The sequence below is a fragment of the Camelus dromedarius genome, chromosome 14 (assembly GCF_036321535.1).
Source record: "Camelus dromedarius isolate mCamDro1 chromosome 14, mCamDro1.pat, whole genome shotgun sequence".
NCBI classification, from domain to species: Eukaryota; Metazoa; Chordata; class Mammalia; order Artiodactyla; family Camelidae; genus Camelus; species Camelus dromedarius.
This window is the reverse complement of record NC_087449.1, coordinates 45990051-46009316: the sequence shown is the minus strand read 5'-3', so window position 1 is coordinate 46009316 and position 19266 is coordinate 45990051. Positions and strand designations below refer to the sequence as shown.

The 19266-nt window shown below is 39.4% G+C and overlaps 1 protein-coding gene across 1 annotated transcript in view; it reads right to left on the bottom strand.

Moving 5' to 3' along the window:
- Positions 1-3011: 3011 nt before the first annotated feature.
- The window catches only part of PSMB2 (proteasome 20S subunit beta 2), a 30776-nt gene continuing 14521 nt past the window's right edge, over positions 3012-19266 (bottom strand). Inside the window, exons 4-6 of the mRNA XM_010977548.3 lie at positions 6826-6988; positions 5290-5339; positions 3012-3245 (exon numbers count right to left, since the gene is read on the bottom strand). Of these exons, the coding sequence (XP_010975850.1) occupies positions 3138-3245; positions 5290-5339; positions 6826-6988 (321 nt within the window). The 3' untranslated portion in view covers positions 3012-3137. The remainder of the gene's footprint in view (positions 3246-5289; positions 5340-6825; positions 6989-19266) is intronic.

Below are 19266 nucleotides of genomic sequence, written 5' to 3'. Positions count from 1 at the left end.
TTCAAGGAACTGATTTAGAAGGACATAGCTGGCATTAAAAAATAAAATCTGGTAGAAGAAAATATTAGAAAATATCAGAGTGCCCTGCATCATGACTTAATCACACTTGTATACATATCTGTAAGGAAAGTTCCAGGAAGCAATGCTTACCCTTCTTACAGTATATATATATAGGCATGAAGTCATAAAGGCATGTATGCTGAGGCCATATCACTTCAGGATCATGGGCTTTATGGGGTGCAGAAAAGGAAAGGAAACTGGGGAGCTACGCTGGAAGAGGATTATGAAATGCCTAGCATGTCAAACTAGAGTTGGGCTTTATTCTACAAGCAATGGAAAATCTTCAGAAAGTTTTAAGTGAGGAGAGCAATGGATGGTCCACCTTTTTTTTTAAGAGTAAAGAGAGAAAACTGGAGAGGGAAGAGATTAAAAGCAGAGAGAAGTTAGGAGGCTGTTAAAATATCCAAGAAAGAAATGATGGAAGTCAGGGTAGGCTGGTGAGCTTGCCTATGGGATCACTCTAGGATACTTACTGTGAAAGGCAGAAAACAATTTCATTCCTGGTGAAGCTTGGATACAGAATAACAAGTTTACTAATAATTTATACTTACTGAACACTTAACCACATGCCAGGCCCTGTTTCTGTTTACACTGGTGCATGGAATCCTCATAACCACCACCATGAAACAGGTACGGTTTTGACCATTTTACAGATGCCAAAACCATGAAGCAGGAATGCTTATGCTTTAGTAGTGGTACTCAACTGGGGCAAGCAACAGAATCACCTGTGGAGCTTTAAAACAGATGCCTTACCAATAGGCACATGAAAGATGCTCAATATCGCTAATTATCAGAGAACTGCAAATCAAAACTACAATGAGGTATCACCTCACACCAGTCAGAACGGCCATCATTAAAAAGTCCACAAATGATAAATGCTGGAGAGGGTGTGGAGAAAAGGGAACCCTCCTACACTGTTGGTGGGAAGGTAGTTTGGTGCAGCCATATAGAAAACAGTATGGAGATGCCTTAAAAAACTGAAAGTAGACTTACCTCATGATCCAGCAATCCCACTTCTGGGCATATATCTGGAGGAAACTCTAATTCGAAAAGATACATGCACCCCAATGTTCATAGCAGCACTATTTACAATAGCCAAGACACGGAAGCAAACTAAATGCCCATCGACAGATGACTGGATAAAGAAGATGTGGTATAAATATACAATGGAATATTAATCAGCCATAAAAAATAAAATGCCATTTGCAGCAACATGGATGGAACTGGAGATTGCCATACTAAGTGAAATAAACCAGAAAGAGAAAGAAAAATACCGTATCATATCACTTATATGTGGAATCTTAAAAAAAATTACACAAACGTATTTACAAAACAGAAACAGACTCACAAACCCAGCAAAGAAACTTATGGTTACTAGGGAGGAAGGTGGGGATGAAGGGATAAATTGGGAGTTTGAGATTTGCAGATTCTAACTACTATGTATAAAATAGATGAAAAACAAGGTCCTACTGTATAGCACAGGGAACAATATTCAATACCTTATAATAGCCTATAATGAAAAAGAATCTGAAAAGAAATATATATATGTATGTGTAACTGAATCACTTTGCTGTACACCAGAAATTAACACAACACTTTAAACCGACTATACTTCAATTTAAAAAAAATAGATGCCTTATAAAGAGACTCAGAAATCTATTCAAAAGCCCAAACCTATGCATATTCATGGTGATGTCTGAGGATGAACCAGCTATGGTGATGTGCACCATCTCTTTTCCCCCTCATTTATTCAATGATTAGTTTGCTTCTTATGGCATAAAGCATTGACCACTGGCGTATGAAAAGTGTATGATATTCAAATCTGACAGTAACTCAATACTGTTAATATGAATGTTCTTACTATACGGAGTATCTTAAGGAGATGATTTATTTCACCTCAGATAACCTCAAAACTTACTGTATGTGGTATTAAGAATAGCACAGAATGGGATAAAGTAGGGCTTATCTTAGTTTAAGACCAAACGGTGCTCAAAGTATAATTCCTAGACCAGCAACATCAACATCAACTGGTAATATTAGAAATACAAAATCTCTGGCCACACCCCAAACAATAGAAGTAGGACACATGCTAAAGTTTGAGGACCACTGCTCCAAAGAAGCTTCAATCTGGTAGTTCTCTATCATGACTGAAGATTAGAATTACTTGAGACACTTTAAAAAAATATTCCTAGTCTAGGCCCCAAACCCATCTGTTAGAATTTAGGAATCAATGCAGGCTAACCATGTATAGTAAAAAAGAAAACTCCCCAGGTGATTCTGATACATACAGCTGGTTAAGAACCAGTTTTAGCAGCACATTCAAACAAAATCTACATTACTCATTTCCAAAAAGCTAGATTAGGAAGTAAAACAGATATCTGGTTAACTGTCTATAGTATAATCAATTTAATGGAATATTATGCAACTGTCAACAAGAATAAGTTAGCTATTTATGCTGATATAAAAAAATCTTCAATATAGTGTTAAATGAAAAAGTAATATGCAGAACATTCAAAAATATTTTTAAAAGGGGACGTGTGTGTACGTGTGCATAAATGCATAGCCTTTACACAAGAACAGTGTATCTCTTAAACGTCAGATAAGAAATTTGTAGCTGAAGTTTCCTCTGGGAAGGGAAGAAGGTGATCAAATTACAGGGATGGGAGAAACATTTTTTACTGTGTGTTTTTGTACTGTTTGCATTTTTTCTAGGTGCATGTATTACCTATTCAAATTAATTACTTAAAACTGTTAAGCTAAGGGGCAAAAAAGAACCACTGATTTAGAGGGAATGAGACATTAGCAAGCAAGCTGTCTGCTGCTAAAGGCCAATTAGAGTATTAATGAAGGGAAAGGGGCAGGAGGAAAGACAGTCCTGGCAAAAAGTACAACACACCCTCCACTTCCTTCCTGAGGTGATGTTAGGTAAACTGAGACTCAACCCAGAGCACTCAATTTACCCATAGTCGGCTTTATTCTGAATTAACCATCTATCAAGAGCACACATCAAAAGAGTAGAAAAAAATAAAGGAGCCCATCAAAAAAGTTCCCTGGCAAGTGGGAGGGAGGGCATGATGTTAGGAGCCCTGTTTAGGGAAGGAAATGTTGTCCAGGTCGTGGATGCCATTTTTGTCAATGATTCGAACACTGAAGGTTGGCAGATTCAGGATGAAGCGTTTCTGGAGCTGCAGAGACATACGAAGGAAATTAGTCAACAAATTATTATTGAGAACTGAATATGGGCCAGGCTCTGATCTAGGCACTGGGCATATAAGCAGATAATAATCTCTGCTTCTGTGCAGCTCGTATCCTATTGGGGGCAGCTGGTGCTAGGATACTGAGGAAAGCCCAAGCTGCAGCTGGAGGCTGACCGGAAGGTAGTGAGCAAGAGCTGAGAGACGCAGTTGGGAGCTTGACTCTGGTCACTCAGCTGATGAAGACTGAGACAGTCTAACACTCTGTTCCCCACAACCTGCCACCAATCAGCCTGGTAAACATAGATTTTCTCTTTTAAAATGTTTCAAGGTAACATGCCAACCAAGAAGCGATTGCCCTAGGAATAAGCTTTAGACCAAAGCCATGTACTCCTAGGTCCCAACAGTTTGCTCCAGTCACCCACCCACATTATAAGCATCAGGTATGTGAGTGTGTTTATATGTGCGTAGCTATAGGGTGGTGGGAAAAATGGCCTCAGAACTGCCCTTGGAACAACCCCTGCTTCTGTCTCCTCCAATCCAAGCTCACTTGTTATTAAAGAAACATTTCTAGACTCCCATTAAGACTCTCTGCTTGAGAGGCTGTTCCAAAGGAGCGGTGGTCTATGGGCACAGGATCAGATGGCCCCATTAACCTGGCTAGAGATTACTAACACATCTGGAGGAAATCTTTGTTTCTGTGTCTTCCTGAACACCTCACTCAGTCTCTAGAAAGAAGGCACAAAGCTCTCTACCTGCTCCCTTAGGGGCATATTCTAAAAATGTACCACTCCCCAGGCCTAAGCCCTCCCTCCCTTGATGTTTCCCATCTCCTTTACAGCTGAGGACTGGACGGCAACAACCCATTCCATTTCCACAGTCCCCTCTGGCTGATGACTCCTATGTTCAGAAACAAGCTCCAAGATCAAGAAGAGGTGACAATAAGGAAATGTGAGTTTCTAGAATAATCATCTTTAGGAGCCATGGGGGAAAAGTCTCAAAGCATTCAATATTCCAGTGGCTTCTTCCTAGCATCCCCTTGTAACACTGCAGCTGCAGGACTGATATGGCCTCTTGGCTGAATGGGTAAGGAAAGCACATGAGTTTATTCTCAGCTTCTGCTTTGGAAAGGAGATTTACAAACAAGAGGAAGAAGGGGCACTGTGGTATGAAAATGACAGGCTTGGGTTAAGGGGCAAACTGATATTACTGTCCAGGGCTACCAGCTGCTCTTAATCTCCTACTCTCTTTTCACTGGACCATAAACTTAAGTTTATCCTTAGGCCACAAGAACAGTAAAAGAATTGAACAGTCTAAAGGAATTGCTTTCTTTTCCTCCTCATCCTCTATTCATAGCCGGGGGCCTTAGACTCCTAGCAATAGTATTGGAATGGGCAGAGCCCGTGTCCTGGACTCATAAACTAAGGGCTACTCTTCCCCTCTGCCCAAAGCTTCCTAGTTGTCTTCTATGGCCTCCTGAATTTCCAGGGGAGGCTTTCTCTCCAGGACTCATGTACCATTAAGGCAGCAGACTTTATGGCAACTCTAGGTAGTACAAAAATAGAGCAGGTATAAAGTCTAGCACAATAGTTCTTAAAGTATGGCCCCAGTTTACCACCTGCAGCATAATCACCTGGGAATGCTAGTTAAAATATTTTTAAGAACTACACCAGGACAACTGAGTAAGAACTGGGGTGGGGGATGCGGTAGAAAGCATGAATCTGCCTTTTTTTAAAAAACAAATTCCCCAGATGATTCTTGTACATGCTAAAATTTGAGAAACACTAGTCTGGATGAATCAAAAAGAAAAATAATTAAGTTGTAAAACTGACACTGATGAGAAGGTGACCCATAAGAGAAAAAATAAGCTTGTTATGCACCAAACTCTAACCTTGGTAGCAACTTCACATCTGGTTAGTGGATATTTATTACACCTTCTGGCAAGGATTAGAAAAAATGCAACCGAGGAACAGGAACAATATTGGCAGAGAGAGAAACAAAACATTCCTTTCAGAATCCCATGGGAGCTACTCACCTCCTCCAGACATTTCCTTAGAAGCTCTACTGCCTTCTCACGTGAGATAGCTGAAAGAGAACGCAGAGGCCAAGCACTCAAGGTGCTGACATTAAGTCCAATTCTCTGCCACAACTTTTGATTAAGTTTCAAACATTTTCAGGTCAGCGTGCCACACAAACAGAAAAGGTAAAAAAAATGCCTAGCCTTCTGGCTTGGAACAAACTTATTCCATATGCAGTCAAGGGTGCCCCAGACCCAATGCTCTGGCAGCCACAAGCCATTGCAAATTGATTTGCTACAGAGAAGGGTAAGCATGACGGAATTCTGCCTCCCATGGCCAGGGCTTGCCTTCAGACAAGTCCAGCGGCCTGCCTCTTCTTTATAGCCCATCCCCCAACACCTCCCACCCCCACCCCTCCTTCTGGACCAGGGCTTATATCAGTTCCATCTGCCCTAACCAGCTGCAAGTCAGGGATAGGAAGGATAGGGCCAGAGTTTTAGCCTTACTTTGCCAGCTGGGCCTCAGTTTAACAATGGAAAGAGAATTCATAGGATGGGGCTGAGTCTCTCATAAAATAGGAGCCAAAGGAACTGTCCACAGGCATGGCAAACTGGGATGACATATTATGCAGTCAGGCTTCAGGGGTGGTTGGTGGTTATTTTGGTGGGCAAATCAGCTGTATTACTGACAGATGCCAAATCAAGACAGTCACTAGGAGGCCAGACTAATTCTTTTCAGGATGTGGCCTGGAGCTCTGGCAGGGCTGAGGTTGAGTGAGAGGGCAGAGCCAAAAAAGGAATGAACAAGCCAGATTCTTACTATACTGACAGGGAAGAATGGAATGTAAGGAGAGTTGTTATCTGTGCTGCATCTACAGCCTGTAAAAGCTGAGAATCCCAAGCGCCTATTGCTCACAGTGGCTGAAGCTGACGCTGGGATTGGGGTCAGAAGACAGAAATTTGCACAAAAGCATCCCTGTGTCTGAAGGTTTGCCAAGCTGACAGTTCATGGACAAGAATAGAGCCAGCTTTTTCTAGTAGGATGGGGTAGCCTTTAGGTGATAAGACCCAAAGGAATAGCCCAGGCTGTGGCCTTAGAAATTTCTGACATTTAAGAAAAGAAATCCTCAGTTGTCATGCAGGGGACCTGTTCATCATCACAAGCTCAAAACAAACATACAAACCACATTCTCTACAGCTGAGAAGCTACTGAGCATCTGAGTATGGCAAAATGAGTGAAAAACCTGAACTTTTGTAACTGAAGAATCATAGTTTCACTCACTACTCCAACCCTCCTTTAAAACAGAACAAAACCCAGCTCTGGACATATGTAATACCTCACTTTTTCTGGCAAAAGAAAAATTTCCATTAGTTTTTCCATAACCCTACTGACCTACAGGAGAAAGCTTCCAGAGGGCACCTGAATGTGCTTCTTAGGCTCAATCCTCTATTCAAGCCCTGGCCATCCAACTCCAAGGGGTTGTACACAAAATTGGGAAGCAGCTGAGGAATGGGGCTCTGCTACTGCTCCCCACCTACAGAGCTGGAACTTACTTGGTGTGTAGTATCTGTCCAGGACACTGAGAGTCAGGAAGGCACCATAGCCGTGGGCTGCAAAAGGAGCCTTGGCCAAGGCTGCCAGGTAGTCCATGTAGTAGAGCGCCGGACCCTCATGCTCATCATAGCCAGCCAGGAGTAGGTTGACATGATATGGGGTCTGCAAAAGAAAGACATTGCAAAGCGATGGTCAAAGCAGTAACACCAACATCTCTTCTCGTGGAAACAGGAACATTCCAACTTTTGATAAGTAACAAAATAGCAGCAGCTGAGTAAATCATGATGAAAGTAAAGATTTAGAGAGATCTAAAGGACCCAGAGTGTGGGCAGAGATAAAGGGAGGTCAGCTTGTTTTCTTGACCAGAAGAGCATTTGGAGCGTAGAGAGATAAGAAAAAGCTGCTTTTTAAAGCCTATGGACCTGTTACAAAAGCATTTCAAAGGCAAAGCATGGGTGTTTGTATCTTTCCTAATTGCTGAAACCAATACACACAATTCTGAGAGTGTCAGCTCACAGGCTAAAGAAAGCTGCAGCTCCATTCACATCATTCAAAATTAAAAAGGCTCATCTGAAACAAAAACTCAAGCGGTAAACTATGCCTCACTATTAAGAAACAACTCAGGATGGGGAAGGGTAGAAGGTCTCAAATATTTAAGTCAAATAACTAAACTTTTAATGTAGACAGTAATAATGGAAGTTCATAAATACAAAGAAACATGGTAACTCTAGAAGAACTGTAGATTTAGGTGAAATACTAACATTTTTCTAATGTAATAAGGCTCTGCGAAAATAAATAAGAAGTAATTTCCATCAATGAGACAAATAAAAAGTAATTACAGCCTCTTTATAGGTATCCTTTCTTTGTATTACCTGTAATTCTAAAAATGCAAGTTTCTACAGAGAACCTTGACTAAGTCTGCCTTGCTCTTCATCTCCAAATGGATGATTATTTTTCTATTTCAGGTGGGCCATTTACCATGTTGAATTTAGCCTGCGTATACCTCCAGGCATCAGCAGTGATACTCCCATTTTACATGACTTCCTTTTTCTCTGCAAAGTGTGTTTCTCCTCTTGCATTTGCCTTGGTGGGTAGTGAGCAGGCCCTGCCCATGGTTATGTGCCCATCCCTAAATTTATGTATTTGATTAAATGCACATTAAATGAAATCAAATACATTATGTATCCTATTATGGAGCATAAGTAATAACAGCTAATGGTCTTAAAAGTGACATCTTGTATTCTTTGAACACTAATTAACATGGGCACTTGGCAGCCTGAAGAAACATTCTAACTCATATTAGAAGAACACACGAAAATATCATACACTTACTTGAAATTCTAAGTCAGCTATGCTATTAAGTAATATCTCCTGAAGATTAGAGAGTAGCCCTAACCTGCAAACAAGTTTCTTCCCTGGGGATAAGATGGTGAATAAGTCTCAGAGGAGTAAGAATTGACCAGCAATAGTCAAGTCTTTAGAGAAAATAATTATCTTTCTATCACATTTCCCAGTAAGTAGGGAGCTATACTTTGCCAGGCTCTGGAATTCTCTGCCACATTCTATGACTATGTTCTTAGTAAGTCTGACCTTAGGCAAAACACTTAACCCCATGAGCATATGTTTCCTTATGGGGAAAACACAGGGTTAATTAGTCCTTCCCCTTTCTATCTTCCAGGGAGTATGGTGAGAAAAAAATAATAGAGGTGAGGCATCCCAAACTCTGAAAGAAAAGATGTTACCTAAATCCCTAGTATGTTAGCTACACCCAAGTCTTTTGGTAGCTTACCATTTTAAACAACAATAACAAATTGTTTAAATTACCTAAGAATAAAAAATATATAATAGTATTTTTTTTAACTGAGAACAGTACAGCAAAATCAGGCAAAGAATATCTTGGTACTCTTATAGTTAAAGTTAGAATAGCAAAAAAGAAATATAGCAAGGAGATTCTAACATGATACAGGGTCTGCAAAGGAAAGATGTTTCCCTCCTCAAGAACATTTAATAATATAATCTCTTACCTATCACAAAACAAGTTCATCTTTTTGTTAAGAGGATAACTCTACTCTTCTTCATTCACTGGAGAACACTCCTTTTATGGCTAACCAAAACAAGCTGCAATGGTATATTAAAGACCCACTCAGATACCTAAAGGGACACAACCAGCAGAACCCACATATGTTCTGTCTCCAGTGAGGATCTTGCTGATACTATGAGATTAAACTGTGTTTAAAACAATGTGATCTTTAAAAGCTACCACCAAAAAATTTTTACATGAAAATGTCAACAGAATTCCAGAATCAAAGTGTATTGCTTAATTGGGCTCTATCATTTATTTATGCTTAAGCATCTGACACACACTCATCAAAGTTGGTATTCAGAAGCTACAACACGTGGTATAGAAGATAACTCACAAATTATTGTGTGACTTCGAATTACCAACTTTTGCATGTGTGAGATGCTTAAGCATAAATAAATGGTGTTATCTAGACTAATTAAATCAATACATCTGTGTAACAACTTGCAGTTTCTGAAATTCTTCTGACAATGCTCCATCAAAGATCTCTGGCACACACTTTTTTTTCTTCAAATTTCAAGTAACATCTTGTATATTGCCACTCTCTTACTCCTCTAAGAAATACAGCATTCAAAGTGACAAAGCCATAGTTATGGGTTTCTTGACTGTTACATTCCCTCATATTCTTGATTCAGTAAGGTTTTCCTGAAACAAGACAAATTTCAAGCCATTCAATTTTGTGGTATTCTTACAGCATATATATATGTGACTGATGTGTTTAAGGAAATCCTTAGTATGTCTAAGACAGAATCCATCTATTAAAATATTTATGCCAACTATAAACTCCATGAAGGCAGGATTGTGTCTGGCTTATTCAATGATGTATAAGCATCAATAAATATATGTTCAATAAATATTTGCTAAATGAATAATCATATCAGAAAGCATTACACATGTCTTAATACATATGTGGCTAATGCCTAGTATCACAAGAAGAAATATTAAGAAAATCGCTAGACAAATGTCAAGTCTTACTTCTGAGAACTGGTTCAAGTTTAAGTCAACTGCCAGTATATATATGATTGCACATATATTGCTGCTTTTTTTCTAGGCTCCTGAGTCCTTCTCTTTCTACCCTCTTTTAGACATGGTTGCTAAGTAAAGGGAAAAAAAATGATACAGGCATTTAGAATTAAATGAAGGGAGAACAATAGCTTAAATAAGCATTTCAGGAAGAAACAGCTGGGCTATACTACAGAGTTAGACCAGAGTTTGAAATATGGCTCTATTACCAAATGTGTGACTTTAGAAAAGTTAGTTACTTTAACCTCTCTGAATTTTAGTGTTCTCATTGAAAACATGGGATAATACCTACTACAAAAAGGCTGCAATGAAGAATCAAAGAGATAATGCATATAAATAAGCATGATACCTAAAACATAATAAAGGCTCAATAAACGCTAAAATTATTACTAAGGGAAACACATTCACCTATGAAGTTTCACAGTGTCCATGAAATGAACGAGGCAAGTACTCAGGAGAAGCCTGGCACTGAGATACAAGATAAATTCCTTATATATATCTTCATAAAGGGATATGAACGGATGTTTATAAAAAGTGCCCAGCACACTGCCCAACACACGGTGGAAATGTATGATAGTTTCCTCCTCTCTCCTTCCTGGACTCTTGTCGGGAGCCCTAATATGATGGTATTCATGGTCACAAACATTCACAAGCATTGACACTTTGAGCATATTTGCTTCACAGTAAACCCACCCTTGCCTACCTTGAGACTGACACAGGCATAGAGACATTTTTCTGGAAGCCTGAAAAAACAAAAATGAAAACAAACCCTACATCCAGATTTGGAGAGCAAATTATGTTTATTAAGTACTTTATATTATTTCCACCCTTAACAGATATATCCATCCTGAGTGCTAAGCCTCACTTTCTAGCTGCTTTTTTATCAGTTCCCTTCTTTCCTATGATTACATGTGAGAATTTGCCAATTATCCTAAGAAATGGGAACAACTAATCAATCATGATAAAACTGCCAGCAATCCTCTTTTACAAAGTAATTCTTACTCTGTGCACGATAATCTGTCTTAGGTTGTCTCTACTATTCTAATTATTTAGATAGCAAGTCTAAGTCATAAAGCAAAGTTATGAGGTCCCCAAGGGGAGGAACTCTGTATGTCCAGGCATCTTCCACAGCAAAAGCTAGCACTGTGTATTATACACAATTCTGAACTAACCTAAACATCCAAGTGACCAATAAGTGAATCCAAACAGAGTGTTTAGCTGAGACACTCTCTCCCTAATGGCCTTGAGGATCATCATCAACCGTTTGCAGTACAAATATCAACAGGCTTAGTTTTAAAGTTGTATCTAACTGATATACAAAGAAAAAATTTAAATAAACCGTCCTGGGAACTCAAAATGAATTTTAGTTTCTAAAATAAAGTATCACCAAAATTTTGCCTCCTTTTACAGAGGAGAAAGAAAAAGAAGAAAAAAACCCAAGATAAATCAGTACTTTTTCCTCCCTCAAAAGATATATATATGTAAGCTTATTTTTAAAGTGGAGAGCTTTAAGTCATTTTGAGATTTTTCTCATCTATACAACAGGGATAGTAACAGTATCCATCACTATAGGGTCGTGGCAAGGTTTGAATAAATAAAGGTAAAGTGCTCAATGAAATGTTTGTTACATATTAATAACAGATTATCTATTATCACCATCATCACCACCACAGCCATAATTTTTAGGATCTGACCGCATTATTAACAGATCTGAATAGATAACAATAAAATCAAGAGATATATCACATGGTGCCAATAAAATCAGCCATCTTTTTTTGGTTGCTACAAGGGATACAATCTAAGCCAGGAAAATTAGCCAATAAACACATCTCATGTCTCTTTCCCTGGGATTGAAATGGACTTCCAAAGTACCTCTGAGCCCTGTAGAATTAAGCTCAGTTCAACTTTGTACATTTGAGCTCAGTTCACTTGTACGTTTGGGAGTGGGGGGTGTACATGACACACATGCAAACTTTCCTTAAGTTAGATGGAGTATTTCCTTCCCTCCAACTCTCATGCATACAACTCCTTGTATATTCCCTCTCTCATGAAAAAGAAACACTGTAGTGATTAAGAAGAGTGTGAAATTCCATAAATTTTACAGCTAAAGAGAACAGTTGTGATAAATACACTGGAACAACAAAATCAGCGACGAGAGTCTGGGCGGTGACAAGCAGCGGTGTGACATCTGGCGGAAGCCAAAGTCACAGCAAGGGGGAGAGAGGTGGGCGTGAGGAAGCATCCTGCCGAGCGTGGACACAGAAAAAGAGAGGAATTGACAGTCTGCCTTTGGAGCCAGGCCAGCCTTTGCCACCTCTAATTGAATAAGACGACATCGCGATGAGTGAGGTGCCTTGGAGAATGATGCAGTTTCTTTTGCAACATGCTGCACACCTTGGGACGTTAAGCAGTGTGTGAAGCATACTTCTATTCCTGGTGGGTCAGTAATTTGGTAGGAGATGCAGAATCACCAATGCGACAAAGGATTTGGCTAGTGATGACACTGTTTTAATAAAGACTTTTAAATACACTAAACAGAGACTGGGCTTTGAAGGAACAGTGCCTGCTATTTCGTTTAGTCCAGCCGATTGTCAAAGCTGCCTAAAATTCCATCTTTAGCACTGAGAATATCTCACAAAAATGCAGTTTACAGAATTAGAAGGGATCTAAGAGCTCCTCCAGTCTACCCAATGTCACTCTCACAAATGTGGGGACTCAAGTTCAAAGATGGGACAGTGACCTGCCCTAAACCACACGGCTAATTAGTCAGGACCAGAATTTGGGCTTCCTGATTCCAAGCCTTGTGTGCTTTTCTAGGGAATCAGGCTGCCTCCACAAAATGGAAATTAGTGTGAAAATATGATTCAATATGCAAATGTCAGTGTCACACTCAAATATTTCAGAATGTACTATTTTGCATACCAGCATCTATTGTTCTCGGTCATGTATTATATCTTATATGACCAATAATATTTTAAGTTTTAAAAGAGCAAGTTTAATGTCAGACCATTATGACTCCGCTAAAGGGTCTACAACTATGCAAGGTATGTCATAGGTACTCAATAAATACAGATTGATGGCAACACCTCAACTGCTTTGCAAATGCCTAATTTTTCAACTTCATTAATAAATAAAATGGATCCATTGTTACCCTAGGGCTCTGAACTCTGAACCAGGAGCTTGTTTCCAATAATCAACAGAGTTTATTAGGTATCTGTTTTGGCTGAGTTTGGTGGTATAACTTTAAAATTTCAATGTCAATTTTGCCATTTTAATTAAAGAGAGCCTTTGCACCTATACTGGAATGGCAATGTTCACTATTTCAAACACTTTAAAAAAAGTCTAAAAGATTTCAGCAGCTTCCAACTGTTCTTGTAACCTAAGCACCTTTTCCAGCTCTAAAAGATTATGGTTTTATGGATGGGGATAGGGCTGGGACTGGGGCAAAACTACCTATCCCTAATGCCTAAGCAATACAGAATCATTTGTACCTTGACTTTAATCCTCTTCTACAGAGTTCTTTTTAAGGAAACCCACCAATCTCTTTGTTTGATAACAGTGGTGACTATGCCTTAAGTAAAACACAGAGTTTATAAAAGCTTCAAGCAAATCCTGTGAGAGTTCTCTGAGACTGCACAGGATAATTATGAAACAAGAGAATGCTCTAACCAGCTTCACTTTTGCATGTGGAATGTGAATATATTATAAATTCAATAAATGTTACTTAGCATTCACTATGTGAGAATCATTGTGCGAGGTGATGAAGAGGGAAGCATGGATGTGGAAGGAGCTGACAAGGCACAATGGAGTAGGAAAGATTTCAGATGGAGGAAACAGCATATGCAAAGGTAAAGAAACCTGGAGGAACATGGAATATTTGGGTACTGGTGAATATGCGACATTTATATCTAGTGAATTAGGTAATTTCAGTAGGAAGTAGAGAGGAAGTGGGACGACAGGAACTTGGACAATACTGTCATTGGCTTCTGAGACTAAAATGAACTAATGACTAATATGAACTTCAGTATGTAGACCTTGGAGGAATCAGTGAAAATCATTCCTATCCCCCTGCCAATCCAAGCCTTTTTCATATCTTAGAACATTGCAGAAGCAGTTGGAATGGAGGAGATTTGGATTATGACTATTTAGAAGGCAGAATGGATAGGAATTAATGACTACTAGAATAGAAAATGAGGGAGAAAATCATGAGACTGAATGAAGAGTCAATCAGTTAGGAGGTTTTATTTACACTAACACACATTCTTCTCTTTACCAGTGGAAGACAATAAAGGAAACAGTTACAACAGGACACTACGGCAGGGGTAGTCCTACGTTGTCATGATAGCATGAAGAAGCTGAGGGTGATGTATGTGTGTGGGGAAGTACAGAGAAAGCTTCCCTGGAAGATGATGAACTGAGTCTTAACCAGCAATTAAAAGTTAGCCATTTGGAGATTTGGAGATACATTCAGGGGAGAATGACCAGGAAAGTGATGGAGCAGACAAAGGCAGAAATACACGAGAGAACACACAGCAGGTTAGGGGAAGTACAAGTGATTCAGTTTGAAGCAGAGAATGCCAGTGAGAAAGGGGCGAGAGACAGGTCTGGAGACAAAGCAGGGGAAGCGAAAGAAAAGAGATGAAGCAGAGGAGCTAATCTCTGAGACTGTGAACACCTAAGTTGAAGAGAGCAGTTCTGGGAAGCTGAGAAAAAACTGACCTTTTTCTCCTTCATGATCACAAGCAGGGACCAGTCCTGTTACCTACTACTGCCATTCAGAGGAAAAAAACACAGAGGTATGATGTTGGAAGTTGAAAACAGTTTCCTCTTAATCTTGTGACCGAAAAAAAGTGAGTTTAAACTGATCAGAATCAGTATACTGAGTTTTACAACACAGAAGTTAAATTAAACAATCTGACTTTCCTTGTTCTTTCCTACTTCAGATATGCTTATCTTTTGTTGCACTGACACAAACTGGCCCACGTTTATAAAGTCTCACATTAAATTAAGAAATAAGGAAGCAAGTGTGCCTCAAATGAAGCAAACTTTTGATTTTCAGAAGCCCAAGACAAAATAATAGAAACTTTACTCTGAAAATGAGACTGTTTAACCAAGGTTTCCCATTTCTTTTCTGTCTTAGTTCATTCTCTGGAAGTATATTTAGCAAACTTATTTGATGCTGGCAGATGCAAAATCGTAATATAAAAATTGTCTTTGTTCTCCTTTAACAATAATTAGCTCACACTCAAATGTTCTGCTTAACACACTGGCAAAAATTCTTATAATGGATGAGTTCTTGAACTTAAGCTCAGGAATGTCACTGCATTTACAACCAACATTTTAAACTTTAAAAGCGAAACACTTTTTAAATTATTATTTGAAAAATCTATGTTTTAAAATGCCGTAAGTCTAAAGTTAGGCATGTGTTTTTGTGCAAAAAATAAAGCAGACCTGATCAAATGTGGCTTTATCACTGCACAGTTGTGTTACATAAGATAGTTTACTTGGCCTTGAAGCCTCTCAAATGCCCCATCTGAATGTGGAGGACAGCAGTACTTGCCTGATAGCTGTGAGGAATGACAAGCACTGATCTGTGTTAGAGTTCCTAGAAGAATGCCTGGTTAGTAGTAGATGCCCAATAAATGCCAACTGAATCTGACTTTTAGGAGCAAAAAATTAAATATTGTGTATATTTCAATTTTTAACAAAATTGGATTTTAAATTTACCCCTCAATAATTCTGAAATTTCTGTAAATTTTACTTCTCTAAAGCCATCACTAACCCCAAGTTTGAACAGTTCTCCTATTAAAGTTGTAATCTTATCGTAATTAGAAGTTTAGAAATTTAATGAGTTGAAATGCAACATGGCACAGATGCCTTATTATACCAACTAGTTAACACAGTATTTGTTTTCTACATTAATTTTACTTGCTAATCAAAAATACTGCTTTCTCCCAAATAACATCAAAATAAAATTGCTGATTGTGCAATGGTAAAACCAACACCACCATGTCTGCAACAAGGACGCTTGAATTCTTTTTTCATGAGCTGGCAGTTTCCAAGGAAAATATAAGAATCCATGTATCTTTAAGTCAATTCTCAAAAACTTCAAGTGCAGAAGCCATGTCCTGTACACCCCAAGGCACATATTAGGTTGTACATGCTAAGCATGCCCATAAATATCTCTGAATGTTGAACATTAGAACTGATCATCTCCTTGAGTTAGTAAATAGGACTGCTGGAAAAGACTGTTTAGGACTATATGTAACTGTATCTGTTTTCGGATGTCCACAGCAACTAGGAAATTCTGGGGAAAAGACTATTTAAAAGCCCTTCTATTACAACACAGTGCTCCCCATTAGCAGCCAAGGTCCAACACAAGTTACTCTTACCTCTTGAATGGATATGAAAGAAAGCTCCTCATTGGTCTCCCTGCTTCCTTCTACTTTCCCAAACACTCTGCCAAAGAGTAGCCAATAGTCTAACCAAATCTCATCTGATCATGCTAACCTCCTCTTAGCCAACAAGCTTCCAGAGAGGCTACTTTTTTTTTCATTTAGCATAAAGCTTTTCCATCAAAGTTCTCATAATATGGACTACCTCTCTAGTTTCAGTCTCTTACCACTCCCCTAAAACCCTGTGTCACATTTAACAAACTACTTCAGATTGTGGATTTTGTATATGTGGTGTACATAGTAAAAACTACCTGTATTTATTGAGCCCTAATTTGTATATAGTACCTTACTAGTTAAAAGGTAAAAATTTAGTAGTAGCATGCTCAAAGAACTCGTTGTGCCACCCCAAACATCATTAGAAAATCACTGTGCCTAACCTAACCTCTCTCACACACCTCGAGGACTGCACTTCGAGATTTCCCTTCTGTTTCATCTTTGCCTTCATGACAGCTGGTCCTTCAAGGCTCAAGTTAGGCTCTGTTCACAGAGCACCTACCCACATATGGCTGCTGCAGCACCTGTCACTCCACAGTAGACTATTTACTGCCCTACTGCCTCATCTGAAACTGAGTTTTGCATCTCTGTTTCCTCAGCCCCAAGGACAAGGCAGGCTGTAGATTTATTGAATGGATGGCTATCTGCACCTATGGGACTTCCCAGCTACACAAAACTGTAGAAATTAGGAGGCATCAGAAAGGGAAATGCAGAATTTTGGCGGGCCATTTCAGTTTATAAAGATTCAGAGATTATTTCATCTCTCTTTCCCTTTTTCTTTCCAATCTAGTTCATCCTATCTGCTCTACTGTCTACACTCAAAAGTAACGGTAAATCTTAACTTTTTTTTTTTCATTTGTAACTTAAAAAAATGTGTTATGCTTTCCTACCCCTTTACCCTTGCTTTCCTACCCCTTTACCCTTGCTTTCTATTTTCTTAAACTTTTTTTGTGAAATAACACATTCATATAAAAGTGCATAAGATATACAGACATAGCTAAATGAATAAAGTGAACACGCATAACTACCTCTGAGGTCAAGAAATAGAACAGTCCACTATTTCTTCCTCCAAAGGCTTCCTACTATCCCTCATTTTAGATAACTGTGGGAGAGAATAAAGAAAACCTCAGAGTTTTTTGGATCAGCCCCTGAATTCATAACCCTGCATGATCCTGGGACATGGCAGGTGAAGAGAAGCACCAAGATGCCAAGGTATGTGTGTTTGTATCTGTGAGTGTGTGTGAGGGCATGCCCACACAGGCAGGGCACTGGTTTAAAGCAGTCCTAAAAGATAGGGTAAATCTGTACTTCTAATGGTAAACATGTTTTACTAAGCACTCTGCTGCCCCCAGCTTAAACCAAACTTTAATAGGAAACCACATAATTTTCAAGATACAAGTTTCAAAATGACACAAATTTAAATCAGTTACCTATATTGCTTCACTCCCATTGTAGATAGGAAAGATGCTTTAAGTGAAAAGTTGGCATTATGGGGTCACACAATCCCAGCCACCCAATAGGCTCATTCCATTCAACCAGAACAGGGGTTCTCTATGCTCACAGCAGGCATCCAACAGGGTAGCACATATATGCTCTCTGAGTGAGAAAGCAACACCTTCTCACATACAACCCCCTGGAGAGAGATGGGGAAGGGGGTGTGGGTTAGACTTTACACCTGCAAACTCCTAACTCTATCAGCACTGGGACTGGGAAAAACAGCACGTATCTGAAAAGAAAGAAAAAAGGTTTCCTGATAAAGCCAGTGACTTTCAAAGAAGAATGTTCTTAAGCCATTTTTTTCCTAAGAGACTAGTAAGTATAACAATTCAACATTCAAGTCTTTGTGTCTCTTTAAAGGACTCAGTCAAGCCCTAATGACTGTATAAGCAAACTGCTTAAAAGGGCAGCTGTCAGAATTCTTACCCTTCTTGGCAGAAAAACAGTATAAGCACAAAGTGTTGTCATACTAATTAAGGCATCTCAACTTCAAGGCACATCTGTCCCTGGGCCTCTGGATAATCAAAATGACCACTAAAAATAGAATAGCGGTATCTCCAATGGGGCAGACGTGAGCCACTCCCAATCCTAAGAGAATCCAGTGAGATGTGACCTGGGATACACGTGATCTGCAGTACCATTGAATGTCCACCTTAATGAAGTATGTTTTAAGTTTTTACTTTACATTCTATTACGGCTAGTAGGCAAAAGCAATTAACAGACATATAACTCTTGGCTTAGTGAAAATTCAGTTAGTCCTGGTGGGGAAGAAAACTGCTCTCCAGGTCTAAAAAAATCCCTGCTTGCACTGAAACTCCAGGAGCTTCATGATGAACATCTTGATTTTTTTTTTGTTTTCAATTTTCCCATCACCAAAAGTAAGCCAGCTCTGTCTGTCAAGATGCCCAGGCTGTGTGGCAGTGGTGTCAAAGGCTGTCGTTTGCTCCAAGGCACTGCCATCTGCGGTAGCACAACATTTTGTCTCCAGAAAATAAACACATCTGCCTTTGCCAGTGTCCTCCCACTGTGCCGCCCATCTGGAGCAGGTGAGCTGGAAGGCAAGCCTAGGCGTGGGTGACACGGAGGCGAGCAGGGGAGATGAGGCCTCAAGGGAGATGGCACATGAAGGAAGAAGGCAGTGCTGTGTCATGTCATATCCTGCTAACCATATTTGCCAAAAAGCTTGTGAAATTACCCTTGTTAGTGATATTTTAATTACCTGTAACAAACGGTTGGTTGTGTCTAGGGGACAAGACCTGCAAAGTCAAGGTTTCACCTGGGCCATCTGTTCACAAGGTCACATGACCTCACTGAGACCAATAAACAGATGATGTCTTTGTGCTAGCCACCAAAGGCATGAGGACAGTAACCTAGTGGTCAGAATAGAAGGC